At 40.7% G+C, this 21,414-nt stretch overlaps 1 protein-coding gene across 1 annotated transcript; it reads right to left on the bottom strand.

Annotated features, from left to right (window-relative positions):
- Positions 1-845: 845 nt before the first annotated feature.
- USP44 (ubiquitin specific peptidase 44) lies at positions 846-15,728 on the bottom strand. The gene is given in 5 exon segments (XM_062203102.1): positions 846-1,199; positions 2,345-2,550; positions 8,113-8,221; positions 10,575-10,770; positions 14,301-15,728. Coding segments are annotated over 5 exon segments (2,139 nt in total). The 3' UTR covers positions 846-999.
- Between the last annotated feature and the right edge of the window lie 5,686 nt (positions 15,729-21,414).

Below are 21,414 nucleotides of genomic sequence, written 5' to 3'. Positions count from 1 at the left end.
ATTCCTGGGCCCGGCGTTTATCTCAGAGGCGCCTCATCACGTAACTCTGGCCAGCAGAAAAGTCCAGATTTCAGTTATTTAGAAAGATGAGGTGCTACACAAATAGCCCAGTTGCCAGTTTTAAACAGTTACCTGCCCTATGCAATTTTTTCAAGATTTATTCTTTGAACTAAAAATCTAGCTACACAAAGCTTTTAAGAGCTAATGTTACCAAAGGTGTAAAATGAAATCATACCCAAGATAAACTATACCTGCAAAACATAATATACTGGTTTGCTCAATACAACTTTTTTGTTAGAAACTGCTTTATTGTAAAGAACCTATCTGCTGCCAAATCATAAGTCCCAGCCATCATTTTTTGTGTCCATGGTTCCAAAGTTCATTTAAATATACTATCTGTAAAATTGCCATTTTCATTTACATTTTGACTGTCAAACAATTATTAAAATAACAAAAGTTCCATTAAGCAAAGTAATGTCTATCTCAAGCCCTGTGTCTCCAACAAAGCCTCAGGATATCAAGCAGTGTGATTGATGAGTCTTAGATGGTACCTTCATATTTCACTTTGAATATATAACTCCCCTCAAGGGACAAATGGCCTAAAATGCACCCTCTCCATTTTTGGTTAAGCCTTGAAGAAAGTGTTTAATTTTCCATTTATTAAGATAAGGGAATTTGTATAGAAAATAGCTACAAAAGATAAATGATGCCACCTGAATTTCTTAAAGATTGCACAAATTCATGATCTGAGCCAATTAAGACATCAAGATATGAGGTATAAACTAGTCTGAGGTAAACATTAAAAAGTTTAAAATTCCAAAATACTTGAAAATAATTACCCACAGTTGATACATATATTTTTTAAGATTTTTTTTTTAGTTAGATACAAAATGTGTAAAATGTAGTGTACGCTGATTCGTATGAAAAAGAGCAAGGAAGCTCATAAGTCAACCCTTCAAAGTATATACAAATCCCAGGAAGAAAGCCCCACTGTCTGGATCAGCTAAAGATTTCATTAGAAGAGGTATCAGCATCTTCATAGGAATGCTGGCTACTAGACAGGAGCTCTGGAGCCAAAAGTTTAGAATTTCCATTCTCAGTAACTCGCTGGGTATAAAACAAGATATAAGCTTGGGCCTTGCATACTTCATCCATAGTGCACATGCTTAGCTTGGAATCATTGCAGTGTACCCAGAATCCTAGAGTGAAGCACAGAAATAGGATATTTATAAAGGATCCTCAGAAACTTCTAATATAAAAGGTGTTAAATTTTAGTGAAACTAAAAGTTAAACGTTTTCCTAAAGGAAGTTTTCTAGCCAATTCTCCAGTGAGAAATACTCATATAGTTTGGGCAGTATGTTACTGCTAGAAGTAGTTTGAAGTTACAGAATCTGACCGATTATGAGCGTATATGACATTCTACGTAAAACAAATAGTGTACAACTTTTATCACTTAGTATTGAATTAATCGCCTTTGTAGATTTTCTGGGCCTTGGTCCATACCTCTGTTGTCTCTGTTTGTGGGGATGGTGGCTATTCATACTTTGTTCAAAAGTACTAAAAGGGGCGATGAAAAGTAAAACCTTATCCCAGTGTCTTAACTAGACTGCCCTAGAGGGGACCAAGGAGACAGTGAATGAATATGAATGCTGTATGTGAAGCTTGAACTCAAAATGTGTTCCAAATGTCTGATTCTGCCATTCATTACATGCCTTGCTCTTTAACAAAATGAAGATAAAACTAGTAAATAGGAGCTGCTCTTGGATGTATGTCTGAGGTAACTCTTTGGGCCAGCGTGTGGCATAGGGGGTGAAGCCATCTGAGAAGCTGGTATCTCGTATGAGCTCAGGTTCGTGTCTACTCCGCTTCTAGTCCAACCCACTGCCAATGGCCTGGCAAAGCAGCAGTGTTTGGGCCCCTGCCACCCATGTAGGAGATCAGGAAGAAGCTCCTGGCTTTGGCGTGGACTAGCCCTGGTTGTTGGGACCATCTGGGCAGTGAACCAGTGGATGGAAGATCTGTCTGTCTCTCCCTCGCTATACTCTGACATTCCAATAAATGTTAAAAACAAAACTATTTGACAAGACTGTCTTCACTGTTTTATCCCTATAGGCATTACATAATCAAGAAAATACAATCTCAAGCCTGCAAAAAATAGTCTCATTTTCTACATATCCTCAAGTATTTCTCACCCTTAACCAGTGATTGCAGAAAACCTCCAGCAAGAAAAACGGTCAAGTGGCTTTGCTTAAGATGACTTAGCAGCCAATTCAGGAATTATTGAATCCTAAACTCCAGTTTCTTAGTCTAAACCAAGATAAAATAATTTTTTCCTATCTATACCTCCTTCAGAATTATAGCAGTAGGCAGTGTAGTGTCCTGAGCCAAATCCTTTCCCATGATGCATTACTACAGCAGATAAATCATAGATAAAGCATTCTGGTCTGAGGGATTTCGAGGTCTCCCTGCAGCAATAGGGCTCCATGTTTAAGATTTCCTCAAAGCCAACATGAACACCAATCTTCTCTCGGTTATTACGTCCTGACCACCTGTGAACAAACCAGGGTAAAATTACAAACAAAATCAAGGGAAAATAACCATGTATGAGGCCTAAACAGTCGCAATAGATGACAAGAGAGTGTGGAATACAAAGTAGCACATATAAATATAAAATCTGAAGTGCTAAGTTGGCTATAAATGGAAGATTTTAGATTTACCAAACAAGCCCTATCAAGTTTTAAATATTTGTGTAGTTAAATGGGAAGGAAATTAACTTTTAGAAAACAAATTATAGCCCTATGTGCACTTTGCTCTTAGCAGATAAAGCCAAGACTGAAGGATTTTTAAATTCCTTACTGTCTTGCCACAGTATGAGCAGGGTATTCTAGATGGGAGAATACAATCTGTTTTTTTTTTCTTATCCAGTTACAGAGCAAAACAAAACACTTCTAATTCCTCAGAACACTTCAGCTCTTCAAAAAATTTAAAACTTGTGAGCTTTCACTCTGTGTGAGTGAGTAGGACACCCCTTTGTGATACGACTTGATTAACTGCCCTTGTACTGTCAATTCCTCAGTGGGTTGATCATGCCTCCCAAAACCTCCCATTACTTGATCTAAGCATGGTAAGCAATGTTTTAGCCACTCAAATACTATGCATTGGTGGTACGTGGGAAAAAGTCATAAAATATGATAGTTCAAAAGACTACAGTCTGAGGGCTGGCGCTGTGGCATAGTGGGTAAAGCCGCTGCCCGCAGTGCTGGCATCCCATACACATGTGTAATGGTTCACGTCCTGGCTGCTCCACTTGCGATCCAGCTCTCTGCTATGGCCTGGGAAAGCAGTGGAAGACGGCCCACGTCCTTGGGCCCTTGCATCTGTGTAGGAAACCCGAGGTAGCTCCTGGCTCCTATGTGCATCTCCCAATCCCATTTCCCCTTTTATTGTCTTGAATATTAAACATGTGAGGGTTACTTCAAAAAATTTATGGAAAATGTATTTAAAATATTTTTATTTTGGTACAAAACTATTGTGAAATCTATGTATACTTATATTCCTTTATTTAATTTTATAACTTAAAAAATGTTCATGGTGCTGGTGTAGTTCCAGCATCCCATATGGGCACCGGCTGTTCCACTTCTGATCCAGCTTGCTGCTAAAGCACTGGGGAAAATAGTGGGAGATGGCCCAAGTACTTGGGTCCATGCACCCACGTGGGAGACCCAAATGAAGCTCCTGGCTTTGGCCTGTCCCTGTCCTAGCTGTTGTGGCCCTTTGGGAAGTGAACCAGCAGATGAAGAACTGACTTTCAAATAAAACATGTTTTTTTTTTTAAATGTTCATTATTCATTAAAATTTAAAGATCCATATTTAAGAGTATGAATATACCCATATACAGGAACACAAAAATAGGAAAGATTAAGGAAATGTTCTACACATGTTTACCTTTTGCATTCAAAGTAGTGAACTACAATTAACAACCCAAAGAAACTAACCCAGGGCACAGCTCCCTCCCCCCTATCTTGACACCTCTACTAGGAAGCCAAAACAATACTAACCTTTGCTGAAAATATGGGAATTTCACATCCTATTAACAGTTTCCTTAATTATAGGTAAAGCTTGAATTGTTTCTCTAATATTTTGTAATCAGTTTATTTGTAGTGATAAGTCATGGCTCAAAACTAAGAGATTCATGGAGCGGGCTTTTGGCCTGGTGGTTAAGATGCCCACATCTCAACTGGGATGCGTGGCTCTTAACTCCATCTTCCAGGAGTCAGTGATAGTGGCCCAAGTGATGGGGTTCCTATCACCCATGTGAGACCTGTGTTGAGTTCCTGACTGTTTTGCCACCTCTGGGGAGTTGACCAATGATTAAGAGACACATGGCTATAATATCCTGTTCAAGTTTAACTTTCAGGATCTGTAAGTGATAAAAAAAAATCCTACTCTATGGGGATAATTCAGATTTATTTTATTTGTCTGGAAGACACAGTTACAGAGAGAGGTAGAGAAAGAGACAGAGACAGGTCTTCCATCTGCTGGTTCACTCCCCAGATGGCCCTAATGGCCAGAGCTGAGCTGATGCAAAGCCAGGAGCCAGGAGCTTCTTCTGGGTCTCCCACGTGGGTGCAGGGCCCCAAGGACTTGGGCCATCTTCCACTGCTTTCCCAGGCCATAGCAGAGAGCTGGATCAGAAGAGCAGCAGCCGGGACTAGAAAGAGCATCCATATGGGATGCTGGCGCTTCAGGCCAGGGCTTTGACCTGCTGTGCCACAGCGCCGGCCCCTAGAGTAGGATTTTTAAAAGAGCTAGATTTTAAACTGCTGAAGAGGGCCTGTATCATGGTGTAGTAGGTTAAGCCTCCACCCTTGATGCTGGCATGCCATATGGGCACCTGTTCGAGACCTTGCTATTCCACTTCTGATCCAGCTCCCTGCTAATATGCCTGGGAAAGCAGCAGAAGATGGATCAAGTAGTTGGGCTCCTGCACCTATGTGGGAGACCTGGAAGAAGCTCCTGGCTCCTGGCTTTGGCCTGGCCCAGCCCCAGCCATTGCAAACATTTGGGGAGTGAACCAGTGGGATGGAGGACCTCTCTCTCTGTCTTTCCTCTTCTCTCCGTAACTCTGCCTTTCAAATAAATTAAAACAAAACAAAACAAAACAAAACAACAAAAAAAAACTGCTGAGGAGTAAATTACCTACTCTCTCTGTTACTTTGAAACATTTAACTGGTCTGTTTCCTGACATCTCCTGAAACCCCTGGAATCTGTAGTGAGAAGACTACAGGCGGACAGCCCCTAGGTAGCTTCAGGATGGGAACTGATTACCGGAAAGACCAAGGCATGATTTAAGGGTTGAGAGTCAGCCCATCCACCTCCAACACCTCTGGGATAGGAGAGAAGCCAAATAGTTGGTCACCACTGGCCAGTGCTCTAATCAACTGGAAGCCTCCATGAAAAGCCACAAAGACTAGATCTGGACAGTGGAAGCTGGTGAACCCAGAGGCAACACCCAAGTTCCTCACCCCTTTCAACAGGCCTTGCCCTGTGTATCTCTTCTACCCGGCTGTTCATTTGTATTCTTTAAAATATCCTGTGATAAATGAGTAAACGTAAGTAAAATGTTCTAAGTTCTGTGAGCCCCTCTTACGATGTAATCAGTCCCGAAGAGGGGCTCTGGGAAGGTACCTTTACGGCGGGTCTGTCCTCAGTTCAGCACCTGAGCATCCCAAGTCGGGGAGTCTTGTGGGACTAATACACTCTCGGTCTACCTGGACCTGGTGCTCGAGTGTAAACAGTGTCAGGACTGACGTCAGCTGGAGAGCACCCAGCTGTCACCAGCAGAATTGCTTGCTTCAGGAAAATCCCCAAGCATGTTGTAACCAGGGGTCACAGAAGTACTCTATGCTGTGAATACAGTAGGAGAAACTGATTTGGTTTATTCCAGTATCTCCACAGCCTCCCTATGAAACACAGAAGAGATCCTGTATCCGACGCACCTAGAATTTTAGTAAAGATGGAAGATCAAGCACATAAAATAATGGGGCCTGCTTAATGCAAGCTTGCATCATTCTCTTCAGGTACTAAAGTGTCCAAAACACTGTAACTAGAAAGCACTCATTTCCTGCTGGTAACTTGGGTGCCGCGTGTTTTATGCGGATGGAAACACAGTGAACGGAGGACACACAAGAAGACCCCGTGCCCGAAACTCACAGTGGCCTGTTTTTGAGAAGGGAAAAGCCCAGGATTAGCAGGCACAAGCAGCGCACATCGCAAGTGTTAGAAATACTTCACTGACTCCCTTACTTGAAATTTAGAAACTAAGTATTCTTATTAATGCTTTGGGTTAAAATTGACTTGGCTGTAAAGATTAATTCATGGAATAAAGAAACTTTTCCTGCTCATGGTAGGTAAATAAATACTGAAATTTGAATTTCTATTAGAATTCCTTTAGTCTCTTCCTTCCTTATTACTTGCTCTGTACTGATTCAAAAGATTGATTTATTTATAAGGCAGTTACAGATAAAGTAACTTCCATCCACTGGTTCACTCCCCAAATGGCTGCAACCACCAGTGCTGGGCCAGGCAGGAGTCTGGAGCTTCATCCAGGTTTCCCATGTGGGTGGCAGGGAGCTCAAGTACTTGAGCCATCTTCTGCTGCTTTCCCAGGCACATTAGCAGGTAGCTGGATCAGAAGTGGAGCTGCTAAGATTCAAACTGGTGACCATACGGGATGCTGATGACACAGATGGTGACTTAACCCACTACACCCTAACACTGGCCCCTTTAGACAGTACTTTTTAGCTTATTATTTTGTTAATGGATACTTTCCCTCCATTTTTAGTGAAATCAGATTTTCTCCATGCATGTGGCTACTTGGTAATTTATTCCATCATACTCTAATTAGCTTTCTATTTGTAATGTCCAAATAGAAAATCACCCAAATTCATATATTGTTTTATTGCCCTTAATATCAAAGTATGGTACTGTTATTTGCATTTATAGTATCACCTGTAAAGTATAGCATTTTATTCACTAATAAACTTGTTGAGTGGGTTTTGTTGCTTACTAAGTAAGCATATAACTGCTCAAAGTAATTGTAACATTTTTAACTATATACTTTTTTTTTTACAAAGTTAGTAGTAAGCTTTAAGAGTGGTTTTACTCTACAAAGCAACTGGAAAATCATGTCTAATACACAATTGGAGAAAGGACTCCCGTCCTTTAAAAATATCCTTTAAAAGTTGGGTTTTTTGCCGGCACTGCAGCTCAATAGGTTAATCCTAAGCCTGCAGCGCCAGCACACAGGGTTCTAGTCCCAGTCGGGGCACCAGATTCTGTCCCGGTTGCCCCTCTTCCAGGCCAGCTCTCTGCTGTGGCCAGGGAGTGCAGTGGAGGATGGCCCAAGTCTTTGGGCCCTGCACCCGCATGGGAGACCAGGAGAAGCACCTGGCTCCTGGCTTCGGATCAGTGCAGTGCGCCGGCCGCAGCGCGCCTACCGCGGCAGCCATTGGAGGGTGAACCAACGGCAAAAGGAAGACCTTTCTCTCTGTCTCTCTCTCACTGTCCACTCTGCCTGTCAAAAAAAACCAAAAAAAAAAACAAAAAAAAAACATTTACATAGATTGACGGACTGGCCAACTGCGTCACCTGAGAAATACAGTTCGGAAGTTTCAGCTTTTGTCTCAAGTGCTCGGAATTGAATTGCTATGCCTTTGATTAAACATTTTCCACAAAGCAAACAGGTAAAACACTACCAGTTATAGATTAAATTTAGAAATATAGGTATTAAATATGCTAAATATTAAATACTATAATAAAATTTATACAGAGAGTAATACACTTAGAGACCGGAGAAAGGCACTCCACAAGTGAATGAAGCTAATCAGATTCGTTATTGACCATGGGCAGTGTCTGCTGGGAAAGGCTAAAGACTATGAGTAGAATTGAAAAAAAAAAAGTAAAAGTCAGTATCTTCTAGCCAAGAATGTACCATTTAATCTGTCATGTGTTCTTTAAGTCATAAAGCCTTCCAAGCGCACACACACAAAAACCACAACAAGTTAGAAGCGTGAAGTTGGTCGGCAGCTGGTAGCACCGCCAGTACTAACCTGAACCGCTTGAGATGTAGCCTGAGAACCTGAGGCAGGTGGCAGATCATCAGCTGCTTCTGGGCCTCTGTGAGTACAACTGGTTTTGGAGAAAACCTTCTACGCTTTGCTGTGATGGCAAAGAATGAAAAGCAAATTTAAGGATACAGGAAATGCTGAGTCAACTTTTTAAATAATTCTTTTTAATTTAGATAGGGACTAATGGAGAGCTACAGACAGGGGCTTTGCCCTCAAGGCATGTCTGATCCACAACAAAAGGCATGCGCTAAGTAACTCAGAGGTGTGAGCACACACCTGTGAGTGCATTTATTTTAATAATCCTGGCAAATAAGGCACAGGATGAAGTATACTGCAGTAATATTTAAAGCCTAAATTTGACTGTATCACTTTATGTAGAAATGTTGAGTTTTTCCCTAAGCATTTTAAAACATGCATTCCCCAGACAGAAAGTTTGTGATCTGAGACTGAGCAGGACCTGAGGGGGCATGAGTCTTTACTGCCTAGAGCACCCTCCCCTCCGCCATTCCTAGGGATCTGCCCCAGCCACGGCCAACCAAGAGAGGAGCCTTTACTTCACCCGAGTGTCTTGCTTTTGTCCTTTTAGCACCAGATTTCAGACAAATGCAAACTGGGATTCTCCTTGTTATCCCTTCTGCTTCTCTAGAGGCCTGCTTTAGGACTGTTGTCCTGTGGCTTCTGGCTAGGCTGTCTACTACTAACGTTGGCTCTTGATGTCCAGGGAACTGCCCTTCAACTCGTACACCAGCTCCAGCTTCCAGCCAGAGCAGCAGTCCCTTCTCGTGTAGGAGGCACAATCAGTCTACCACCATGAGGCTGTGCTCCCAACTATCTCTAACGAACCTCCACCCCCACCCCCCAGAAGTCTTTTTTCCAGGTTGATACCCTTGAGATCCAGGAATCCCTACCTCTAGGATTGTCTCCTAAAACATATGGTTCAAGGGACCCTGTGCTGTGGTGCAGTGGGTTAACGCCCTGGCCTGAAGGGCCAGCATCCATATGGGCGCTGGTTCGAGACCTGGTGCTCCACTTCCCATCCAGCTGTCTGCTACGGCCTGGGAAAGCAGCAGAAGATGGCCCAAGTCCTTGGGCCCCTGCACCTGCATGGGAGACCCAGAAGAAGCTCCTGGCTCCTGGCTATGGATCGGCACAGCTCCAGCCGTTGCGGTCAATTGGAGAGTGAACCAGCAGATGAAAGACTCACTCTCTCTGCCTCTCCTTCTATCTCTGTGTAACTCTTTCAAATAAATAAATAAATCTTTTAAAAAAAATGGTCCAAGTACATCTAGATAGGGAATGTCAACTTTATGACTTACAGTTTTAAGCTATCTGCCTTTATATATTAAGTCTCTTTAGGCCTGTTTGTGACAGCCCCAGTTGACAAACTCCATGTAGCATCACAGCTCTGCATTTGTGATAGCTGTTTACCCTCCAGACTTAGTGATGAAAAGTATCTGCAACTATTCACATTTATACAAGTCTAAGAAAAAAATGCATCATAGCAAAATTGATGAAGGCTTATTTTTCTCTAAGACCTCACAAATTTTAGGCTACTTATAATAGTGTTCGCACTAGGTAGCACTCAGAAAAAAAAGTCATTCCAGGAAACCATCAATTGATGTGACATTGCTTTAGTGCTGGAACATTCAATGTTTATTTTCCATTTAGAGTTCAAAGCCTTAGAATCATTTTGAGACATTAGGGGAGAATTCCTGAAAATACGTAGCATAAACACTAAAATGCCAGTTACCCTGATGCAGGAGATGCATCAGATCTGATTTTTATATACTATTAACTTCAAGAAGATGCTTCTTTTCAATATGGTTATTTTACTGGCCTTCTCTCCTTCCCGCCCCGTCAGGTTCCTGTGCTCATCTTTATTAAAGTACTGACCATATTGGATCATATTTATCTGATTCTTCCACACAGCAGTGTGAGCCCTTTGAAAGTATGTTACCTCTATCCATAGCAACTACCACAACGACTAATAAGAGACAGTAGATGCTTCTGAATAAACCCTGGTTTTTATGAAGTTATCTAAACAGTAGCAATCCAGTTATATATTATTTCCTAATACTCCTATGCATACACAATTATATGTATATCAGTGTTGATATATAGCAAAAAAAAAAACCTTATGAAGTCAGTGTTTCATACGCTACAACATAGATGCCCATTATTTTTCTTTGCTACTTTATTCTGCTTCACATAGCAAATACAGTTTTCTTATTTTATGAACCCCTTCTCTCCACAACTGACCCTAGGATCAAAATTTTTTAAATACCATCAATAAGACAAAACAGAGTTCATAAATGCCAATTATAAAGTTTAGTCTCTTTTGATAAGTTAATTTTCAAAACTATTAAAAAATTTCAGCTTTCTCTTATTTGTGTTTCTCTTTGTTAATCTTCAAAAAGCACAGAGAACATACTGTCTCTACTCACAGTTACACTGGTCACATACGTAGACTTTTCCTTCTAATACTTCGGTTTCTGTAAATTTGGCCAACATTTCAGTAACTAGACATGGCTGGGAAGCATTATCTTTTCCATTGCACTGGTATCTTTCTGGAAATTCCAGTGACAAGTCCCAGAAAGGTTCTATGGTATTTGATTTGTTGTCACATGCAAGACATGTAACCTGCAAATAAAAATATTAGTTCCTCAGATTATAATTCTGTCAAAACATTAACTCCTTTTAGGAGAAATCATTACTAATAAATGAACTTTTCTCATGAAAATGTACCACTAGAATTCTGAATAGTCTGTTTTGTACTGTCAGAATATTTATTATTTTCCTTTCCAAATATTTGTCATCAAATCCATTACAAATTGTTGAGCTTCAACTATTGGCCATTCAAAAAGCTCTAAGAGCATTTTTTTTTTTTTTATTTGACAGGCAGAGTTAGACAGTGAGAGAAAGAGACAGAGAGAAAGGTCTTCCTTCCATTGGTTCACCCCCCAAATGGCTGCTACAGCCAGTGCACTGCACCGATCTGAAGCCAGGAGCCAGGTGCTTCTCCTGGTCTCCCATGTGGGAGCAGGGTCCAAGCACTTGGGCCATCCTTCACTGCCTTCCCAGGCCACAGCAGAGAGCTGGACTAGAAGAGGAGCAACCGGGACTAGAACCCAGCACCCATATGGGATGCTGGCGCCTCAGGCAGAGGATTAACCAAGTGAGCCACGGCACCGGCCCTGCTCTAAGGGTATTAATCTAATCTAGAATTTAAGTAACAATCCAAGCTATGTATTCATTTAATTTGTATATTATATATGTTATATTATATGTGTGCATAAATATGTATGCATATACATACATGTATATGTGTGTAAGTATGTATATATAAATACACACACACACACACAAGGGTACTTCAAAAACTTTGTGAAAAATAGAACTAAAAGATCTTTCAAGATTTTTCTCACCCCAAATCCTAAAACCTTTTAACCCAATCCATTGTCTTAACCACAATAAAATCCTGTATTTTCATTTTCAGAATTTGAAGCCTTACTAGTAATTTCAAACACCAGTACACATAAAGCATGTCGTATTCCCCCTTCTGGCAAACATCACATGAAAATCCTCATTCAAAGGCAGTCGTTCAGATGCCACTGGGAGTGCCTACAGCCCCCGTCAAAGTGCCCAGGTTTGGGCTCCAGCTTCCTGCTCATCGGTGGTCTGAAAGCAGCAGATCATGGCTCCATTAACTGGGCCCCTGCCACCCACCTGGCAGAGTCAGACTGTGTTTCCAGCTCCTGGCTGCCACTGGCCCAGCCCCAACTATTGTGGGCGTCTGGGGAGAGGATCAATGAATAGGATATCTGTCTGTTTCTCAAAAAATAAATATAGAAATAAATTCCTCACCCAACAACAAAAACCAAACATGGGACAGTGTGCGAGGGGCCTACCTTTTGAGAAGTTTCTTGAATTAAAGAAAAACTCATTCCAGCAACCAATTGTTAGGAAATTGGTTCACAGGAAATTCTAAGAGCTTACTTCATGTTTAAAGGAAGTGAAACAACAAGTTTATGTAAAAATTTCAAAATTAATTTATAAAAGGGGGGGGGGGACCGCTCAGGGCCATTCACATCTTTTGAACTATAAATGGTAAAAACAGAAACAAAATCACCATTCTGAAAAGAAACTTGTCATTGCATCAAAGTCCTACCCTTTGATAAAGTAATTCTACTAGGACTCTGTTGTAAGGAAATCATCAGAAAAATAAATTTATCATGATATTCATTGGGGAAACTGGAAATAGTGTATACGTTACTGGCAATGGTTAAATAAGTTATAGTATAAACTTATGATAATCAATGTTTTAAAAAATATTCAAATATTTTTAGTGACTATGGAGTAGTCATTAAAGTATGGACTTTACAATATCAAATGAAAAAAAGCAGGAAAATGTAAATGATTATGGAAAAAATATTTATTTACATGCAGGAGGAAAACCTGAAAAGAAACACAGCAAAATATTTAGTTCTGTCTGTGGATTATGTGATTTTTGGGATTAGGTAATAAGTTTTTTCTATATAAATTTCCTGTATTATGGGAATATAGGTTTTCTACAACTATATATTTCACTACAGTATATTTTAATACTTTTGCATAGAAAAATAAAGACAAAGTTGATAGGAAAATTAAACTGCGTGGCACACAACAAGTATAACCTTATTTGTTAACTGGCACATTACAGAATCTACAGTTCTGAAATATTTACCAAAATAAAATTCATAGATATTACTTAAGAATTACATCCAAATATTCTAAAGAATTATTCTATAAAATAAAAGGTGACATTGTTGCAATGGAAGCTGAATTCAGGAACAGTGGAAGGTATGCAAGAAGAAAATGGCCTAAAAATCTGTCTCAGTTTTGAGAAATGTTTTTAAGTTTTGTGCTATGGAAAAGTAGAGAGCCTTACGTCCAGTAATTATTCACCAACAACTCTACTCATTACAGAGAATCATTAATTATATGGAAGATTCTAGTTTTGTAATCTCCCTTTCCACAACAAATTAAAGTTTAACTTAGTAATTGAAATTAGGATTGTTCTAGATTTAAACAATTTGTTCACCTTAAAATTTCCCCATCTACTGTTAGAACTTTCAGACCTTGATCCTTGGCCCTTTTATCAAGTTGCTCTGGGTCCACTCCTTGGACCTTGAAATTGCTCAAGTGTGCACCATATCCATTCTTAATACAGCAGCATGGTTAAACCTTCTACTGCTAGGACCAAATACCTCTTCTTAACACCTTGGAGAATCAATGTTATACAGGTTGAGTATCCCTAGTTAGAAAATCCAAAATCTGAAATGCCCCAAAACTAAACCTTTTGGACGGTCATGATGACATACAATAACTCTCCGATTTTTAAGCATTTTATCTACTTAAAAGGCAGAGTGACACAGAGAGAGACCTTACATGTGGTGGTTCACTCCCCAGATGCCTACAACAGCCAGGGTGGGGCCAGGTCAAAGCCAGAGACCAAGAACTCCATCAGGGTCTCCCACATGGATGACAGTGTCCCAAACACTGCAGCCACCATCTGCTGCCTCCCATGGATACATTAGCAGGAAGCTGGATCTCAAGTAGAATACAGGTGTCCCAAGCAGTTTAACCTGCTCTGCCATAGTGCCTGAGATTTTAGATATTGAATCCCATATGGGCGCTGGTTCGTGTCCAGCTCTCTTCTGATGCAGCTCTCTGTTTATGACCTGGGAAAGCAGCAGAAGATGGTCCAAGTGCTTGGGCCCCTGCATCCACATAGGAGACCCAGAAGAAGCTCCTGGTTCCTGGCTTCAGATCGGCTCAGCTCCGGCCATTGTAGCCATTTGGGAAATGAATCAGGAGATGGAAGACCTTTCTTTCTCTCTCTTCTTCTGTAACTCTACCTATCAAATTAAAAAAAAAAAAAAGTGCTTCCTGAGTCCTCGCTTCCCCCCACAAACTTTTGATAGTAGGGACATGAAACTATTTCCAAGGATTCATGAAGGAAAAGAATTCTAAATGAGTTGACTTCTTTATATAACTTTATAAAACCATTAATTTCGATCCAAAAAGTGTACTACCTTCAGCACACTACATGCACATAGACTATGTCATGTTTTATGCTTAACTTTATATAAATTCCCTAAGATGAAGATAGGATTTTAACAAATCCATACCTGACTAAGAAGCTGTCCATGAAAAATGTTATTTACAACATTCAGAACTTGCTTGATAAGTTTTCTTTGGGATGTGGGGATAAGAGCTGGTAAGCTGGTACCAGTTGTCTCCAGTTCATGTTGTATTTTATCTAAAAGTTCACAAAGAAATTCCTGAGCATCCTGTTGGGCATAACCACGAAAAGCAGGAATTAGTCTCCACACTGAGTGTAACATAGCGAACGGTGAGACCAAGGCCCACTTTCCAGACCACATGACTTGGAACAAAGTATGTAATTCATGACAAAGAGAAATGTATTGTGAACTTGGCTCCCTAGCTTGAATAAGTTCCATCTTTCGACTTTTTGATGCTCCGCCACTTAATCCTGATGATAAACTTGGATGTCTGGAGCGAACACAGCCTATGTCCTTTTCCTGGCATTCATTCATTTGATGTGCTACTGTATCTGTTACTGGGGGATGCTTATAAGATCTGGTCTTTTCGCTGGCAGTCACAGCCAGCCATTGGTTCAGATCAAGCTTTAAAAAACATTGTCGAAAAATAAGTAAGTGACTCAACACTTGAAGAACAGAATTCATATAGCAAGTGTTTCCCAAATTTCTCAATCCTGTTACACCAGGAGTTACTTCTGGCCTTCTGTTAACTGAGGAGTCTCTGACTTTTTTAAATGTTCCATCTTCCGAGGTCGATAGCCCTTTATGTTTTGCTGGTGATGATGGAGTCTGTGGTGGTCCTTGAACAGGAACTATTTCTACTGTGGTGGACTGAGCGACACCTTGCAAACGTAAACTCTTTCTCGGAGGCACACTTTCCAATTCTACTTTAACCTGATGCTCTAATTCTTGCCGTCTTTTCTTCACTTCTCTTTTCGCCACTGTTTTCTCCTGCAATTGTTCTTCTTGCTTTCTTCGCCTAATGGGTGATTGCTCAAACCAGATTCGAAAGATTTTGCCCATCAGCATCCTCCTCCTGTGGCAAAGAGCAGTGTACATTAGATCTTCATTCTGAAGCGGAGACGGAGCACCGTCACGTGAGAACAGGGAGTCATCACTTGGACCCGTGGGCCGTAGAATCCTTCCACTGCGAGTGGTGCAGTGGCGGTTCTGGCTTTTGATTGCACTTAATGTACTTCGTAGTAACTTCAGGTCTCCAGCTGCATTATCGTTAAGAACATAATCGTCACAGAGATAGCAAAAAACATTCATCTCGTTCACCTCCAGTGCGACAGGATGGCTGCTGTCCTCAAAGTGCCTGAGTGCGTGCGCTTCGATGTGCCTCCCACAAGCCACGTGGGGACAGCTGAGGCAAGCCCAAATGGACTCCGTAGTATTGCAGTCCACACAATGCCACTTCTGAGGATTGAGGGTGGAATGGTCCCGAGACAGCCGCAGCTGCCCGACGTGTCTGCACTTCTCCATCGTTCACATTCACTTAGTCCAGCTCGAGAAACACATAGTCCAAATAAGCCTCTGTTCACAGTGCTCGAAACACCTGGAAACTAAACAGAACAAGGATCATTTTGAAGAAGATAAAACCAGGAAGCCAACACTCTTTCATGAGGTATTTCCCCAAGAGTAAATTACAGATTTACTTCTCTGTTCCTACTTTCTGAGCTGCTTTCCAGTTTCATAGGCAGCTCTACCTTCTCCCTTGCCCTAGACTTCTGACTGGTTACCTCCCTTGTTCTGAAAGAAAACCCATGCTACTTCACTTTTTGTCTGATAGGGCCCCTTAAAAACACATTTTTAATTGTCTACCACCATCTAGTGGTGAAAAATGAAAATGATCATTTTTCTTTTTTGTTTTTTTTTTTTTTAACTTTTATTTAATGAATATAAATTTCCAGTGTACAGCTTATGGATTACAATGGCTTCCCCCTCCCATAACTTCCCTCCCACCCACAACCCTCCCCTCTCCCCCTCCCTCTCCCCTTCCATTCACATCAAGATTCATTTTCAATTCTCTTTATATACAGAAGATCAATTTAGTATAAAGATTTCAACAGTTTGCACCCACATAGAAACACAAAGTGAAACATACTGTTTGAGTACTAGTTATAGCATTAAATCAAAATGTACAGCACATTAAGGACAGAGATCCCACATGAGGAGCAAGTGCACAGTGGCTCCTGTTGTTGACCCAACAAATTGACACTCTAGTTTATGGCGCCAGTAACCACCCTAGGCTGTCGTCATGAGTTGCCAAGGCTATGGAGGCCTTCCAAGTTTACCGACTCTGAAATGATCATTTTTCAATGAGCCAGATTAAGACATATCCTTTTTACTCAGTAGTCAGAAGGCAGTTTCTTAAATAACATTCCTTAAAAAGTAGGTCTGTTAAGACCAAGATATAATCTAGGGGCCGGCGCTATGGCGCAGCAGGTTACTGTCCTGGCCCAAAGCACGGGCATCCCATGTGGGCGCCGGTTCGAGACTCAGCTGCTTCACTTCCAATCCAGCTCTCTGCTGTGGCCTGGGAAAGCAGTAGAAGATGGTCCAAGTCCTTGGGCCCCTGCACCCACATGGGAGACCCGGAAGAAGCTCCTGGCTCCTGGCTTTGGATGGGCGCAGCTCTGGCCGTTGCGGCCAATTGGGGAGTGAACCAGCGGATGGAAGACCTCTCTCTCCTGCCTCTCTTATGTATAACTCTGACTTTGAAATAAATAAATAAATATTTAAAAATAAAACACCAAGATATAATCTCACTGATATATACTAGCTTTCTATGCCCTATGTGGAGTTACTAACCATAATTAAAAGCATGTGACTGAATTCTACCTTTGCCACATCTGTTAGATGTAGGATTTTGAGGAAATGTTTGAACCTCTCTAAACTCTGAAAGAGGAAAAAACATACCAGTTTCAACAGAACCATCAAAGGTTTGAGAGCGAGAACATGTTTATCTGATCCATAGTAAATTTTCAATAAATGGGCAGTATAATCATAGCTATAATGAATAAATCTCAATATTCTCAATATTCTCCAAATCCTATCTTCTACTTAATTGCCACTGAACATCTCTTCATATTTAGTACATAATTACATTTTTTTTTTTATTTGAAAGACAGAGACACAGGTATCTTCCATCTACTAGTTTACTCTCCAAATGCCTACAGCAGCCAAAGCTGGGCAATGCTGATCCAGAAGCCAAGAATTTGGGCCATTAAGTGTTGCCTTTCCAGACAAATTAGCAGGAAGAGCACTGGAAGTGGGATAGCCAGGACTTGAATGTTGGATGCTGGTGTCGCAAGCTGAAGCTTAACTCGGTGCACCGCAGTATGCACCACACTCCTTAACTTTTTGAAAAAAATTTTATTTATTTTTTATTTTTTGACAGGCAGAGTGGACAGTGAGAGAGAGAGAGAGAAAGGTCTTCGTTTGCTGTTGGTTCACCCTCCAATGGCCGCCGCGGTAGGTGCACTGCGGCTGGCGCACCGCGCTGAGCCGAAGCCAGGAGCCAGGTGCTTCTCCTGGTCTCCCATGGGGTGCAGGGCCCAAGCACTTGGGCCATCCTCCACTGCACTCCCTGGCCACAGCAGAGAGCTGGCCTGGAAGAGGGGCAACCGGGACAGAATGCGGTGCCCCGACTGGGACTAGAACCCGGTGTGCCGGTGCCGCAGGGGGAGGATTAGCCTATTGAGCCGCGCCGGCCTCCTTAACTTTTATATCCTGAATATGACCTTTAGACTGACCAGTCCAGCTTTCACATTTCAAGTGTACATCTTAAATTTCTCTTCCCTCAAAATTTCTTGAGGTATAAACTCTGGTCAAATACAGTGTTTCATTACAATTCCTTAGATGCAATAGTTGCTAATGATCTGCGCAGAGGGACCTGAATGGCAAACATCTGGAAGAAGGATGATGAGTAAGACAGGCCATTAAGCCAGAGATTTGGAAGAAATTACAGCTGCAGAAGTGCAGCTGTTTTGTAAAGAGAGTAGGTAGAATCAGAACTTAGCAGACACTGGCTGAGGTCAGTGAGTCAATCTGGAGGTTAAGGGAAGAATCTGGGGCTCTCTTCTACCTACTTTTCTGTTCAATATGGTTGAAAAAGGAACACTGAAAATTAAGTTAAACACTATCATGTTGCTGGCAAAAACAATTTTAGTGCAATACCTTGTAGAGCAGGCGAAACATTATTTATACTCAAGGAAAATTGTATCGTTCTAAAATTTTAAACAAGTAGAATGAGTCAACACCTTGTAAAATATTTAGACAAGCAGGTTCAACAGAAAAAAGCCTAGAAGAAATATGTATTCACAAACACATATTTATATTTATTCTAGGGCTATCTCTGGATAATGGGACTAGAATTGATTGTATTATTTTATTAATCAACATTTTCAAATTTTTTAAAAATAGAAAACATGTTAATTACATACACTTTAAAATTAGTTCAGAAAGTATTATGTATGTGCTAAATTATACAATGGTTTTTTTTACTTGCTTCTCCAGACTACACATACATTCCCTCTGATACAAGGAATCTTCCTATTTTTATTGCGGTTAAGAAGTCTAGATGATGGCAAGGTCCTTGATGTTCAACAGGAAATGACATCTATAATTGAACATAATTGGATTTGGTGCAGAACTGTGAAAAGGGTGAAATCTTGTTCAGATATTTCTCTGAGAGACGTTATATTAGGGGAGAGGGCAAAATAGGGTCCATAATCTGGAATCCAACACGTGGCTGTATTTTCTACATGATTATGAGTTACATACCTCAGGATTTTTTTTTTTATTTGTAAAATAATGGTGGTAATAACACCAATAGTGCTAAGCACTTAGAACAATTCCTGGCACTTATTACAATTCTTAGTGCATCTTAGTTGCTAATAATAATTATTATTATGCTAGTTTCCTTCTGGTTGATCACTTTTAGTCAAGAGTTCATTCTCAACCAAAAGTAGACTAAGTCCAACTAAGGTGCTGATAATCAAGATGTTAGCTAAGAACTAAGGTCTGACCTCTCCCAGGAGTATTTGCATTTTAAAAGGGGGTCTCTCAAAGATAAAATCTTTTAAAAACCCAAAGACAGGAACCAGAATAGTAGAATGACAGACCATGAGGTTAATATTTTAGGGCAGGGGGCCCACTAACTTAGGGGGCCCATCTACTTATGAAAGAAACCAGTAGGGGGTGGATGCTCTAGGGAAGGGCCTGGAGGAAGGCAGGAAAGAGAACCAAGCAGCTGTCTCCAAAGTTCTCCAGTGTGTGCTCTCCTGCCTACAGCCGAAGCCCAGAGACCGCTCAGAGGGGCTCACACAAAAATCTAAAACCTGGGGGGCTGGGGGGCAGGAGAAGGGGGAGGGGGAGAGTATTTTCCTTGACACTTCCTTTTCTCCTCGCACTTCTTTTCATCTGCTAATCCACTGCTGTGAAGCTATGTATTAACTCTGCTAGGCTTCAGCAGATCAGATACATGGTCCTGGGCAGCATACTCATCTTCAAGAGATGTGACATATCAAAAACAGTTCTACATGCCCCATGCGGATTCTGAGAAAACATCACCTGTACCTACTGAATAGCACTATACAATTAGTCAAGGTATTTTAAACAAAATCTAGAAGGATTAAAATTATCTGTACTATAATTCTAATATATTTTAAAACTTTCACACTTGAAATTTAAATTTGTAGTTAGTAAGCAGCTTTTTAAAACAAAGTACATTATTTTAAAGAAAAAGGTATTTACACATATTCTAAAGCCCTCTGTCATTCTTCAGTGCTTAAAGACAATGAAAATTTACATTTGTTCCAAGAAAACCATTTCAATCTATTCAAATTTTCTATACATATAACTAAACACATATTTCTGTTTTTAAAAATTTCCTTTAGGAAATTTCTATATAAAGGTTAAGAAAACAATTGTATCTTAACTTACTGAAAGCTAATTTTATAGAGAAATAACATACCACTAAAGCATTTATTAAACAGAAAACTAAAATGACTAGAAAACATGAGATCTTATAAAGTATTTCTAATCAAAGATTTTACCACAACCAAAAAATCAAAGTAACTGGTAAAAAATATTTAATTTATTACAATTAGACTCACTGAAATTAATTTTCATTTATTCAAATTATAGTCCTTTGCAACATACCATCCAGGGTTTAAGCATGTAGTAAAAAAACCTTCCTAATCAATTTCAATAGCTCTTCAAACAGCTTTTCATAATGAACTCATCCTACTGAGGTTCCACTAGAGGTTCAGTGATCTGCTCTAGATAGCTAACTACCTAGTCTTACACATATCTCATATCCAATTTCTTTATATCTTGCCTTCAGAGAATCAGCTTCCTATTATCTTACTAAAGATGCTAGGTTTTCATTCAAATACCCAGGTTGGAAAGCTTAAAAGGCTTATTTTTTGACCCCTTCCTCCCCATCTTCTCCACTCTGACATTCAGCTGATGTGTCACTTCAGTGCACAAGGTTACTGGCCCCTACATCTATTGTTTCCCAAGTTCCCAGCCATGTTTCTCATTGTGGACTTCAAGCTTTCATTGTATCACTGAAGCACTGTGGTAGCCTCCAAATTGGTCTCAGCATAAGGACTCTCCCCTCCATACTATCCCACCAAAGTAGTCTTCCAATAAGTTAAAAACAAAACAAAACAGGATTTATCTGAAAGGCAGAGCTAGTAAGAGAGAGGTTAGGGGGGATAGATAGATAGAGAGAGAATCTTCCATTTGCTGGTTCACTCCCCAGTGGCCACAATGATCACTGGGCCAGCAAGAAGCCAGGAGCTCGGAACTGCACCTGGGTCTCACATGGGTGGCAGGGGCCCAACACTGGGGCCATCTTCGTCTGCCTTCCCAGGTGCATTAGAGGGGAAGTGGATCAGAAGTGGAGCAACGGGAACTTGATCCAGCGCTCATATGGGATGCAGGCATCGCCATCAGCGCCTCAACCTGCTGCACCACAATAGACCCCTTCCAATTTGCTTTGAACCTCTTTAGCTCTTGGTATACTTAAATCTAATCTCTGTATAATTATAGTCACTCCCCCATGGTCCAGTGAGACTAAGATGTTTTACACCACGCCCCAGTAAGTGGTATATATAGTAACACATACACATTCTAACAAAAGTTGCACAACATCCTTCTAAGAGTA

This window comes from Lepus europaeus, chromosome 10 (assembly GCF_033115175.1).
Source record: "Lepus europaeus isolate LE1 chromosome 10, mLepTim1.pri, whole genome shotgun sequence".
Classification (NCBI taxonomy): domain Eukaryota; kingdom Metazoa; phylum Chordata; class Mammalia; order Lagomorpha; family Leporidae; genus Lepus; species Lepus europaeus.
Note: the sequence above shows the minus strand (reverse complement) of the source record. Positions and strands in the feature narration are given on the sequence as shown.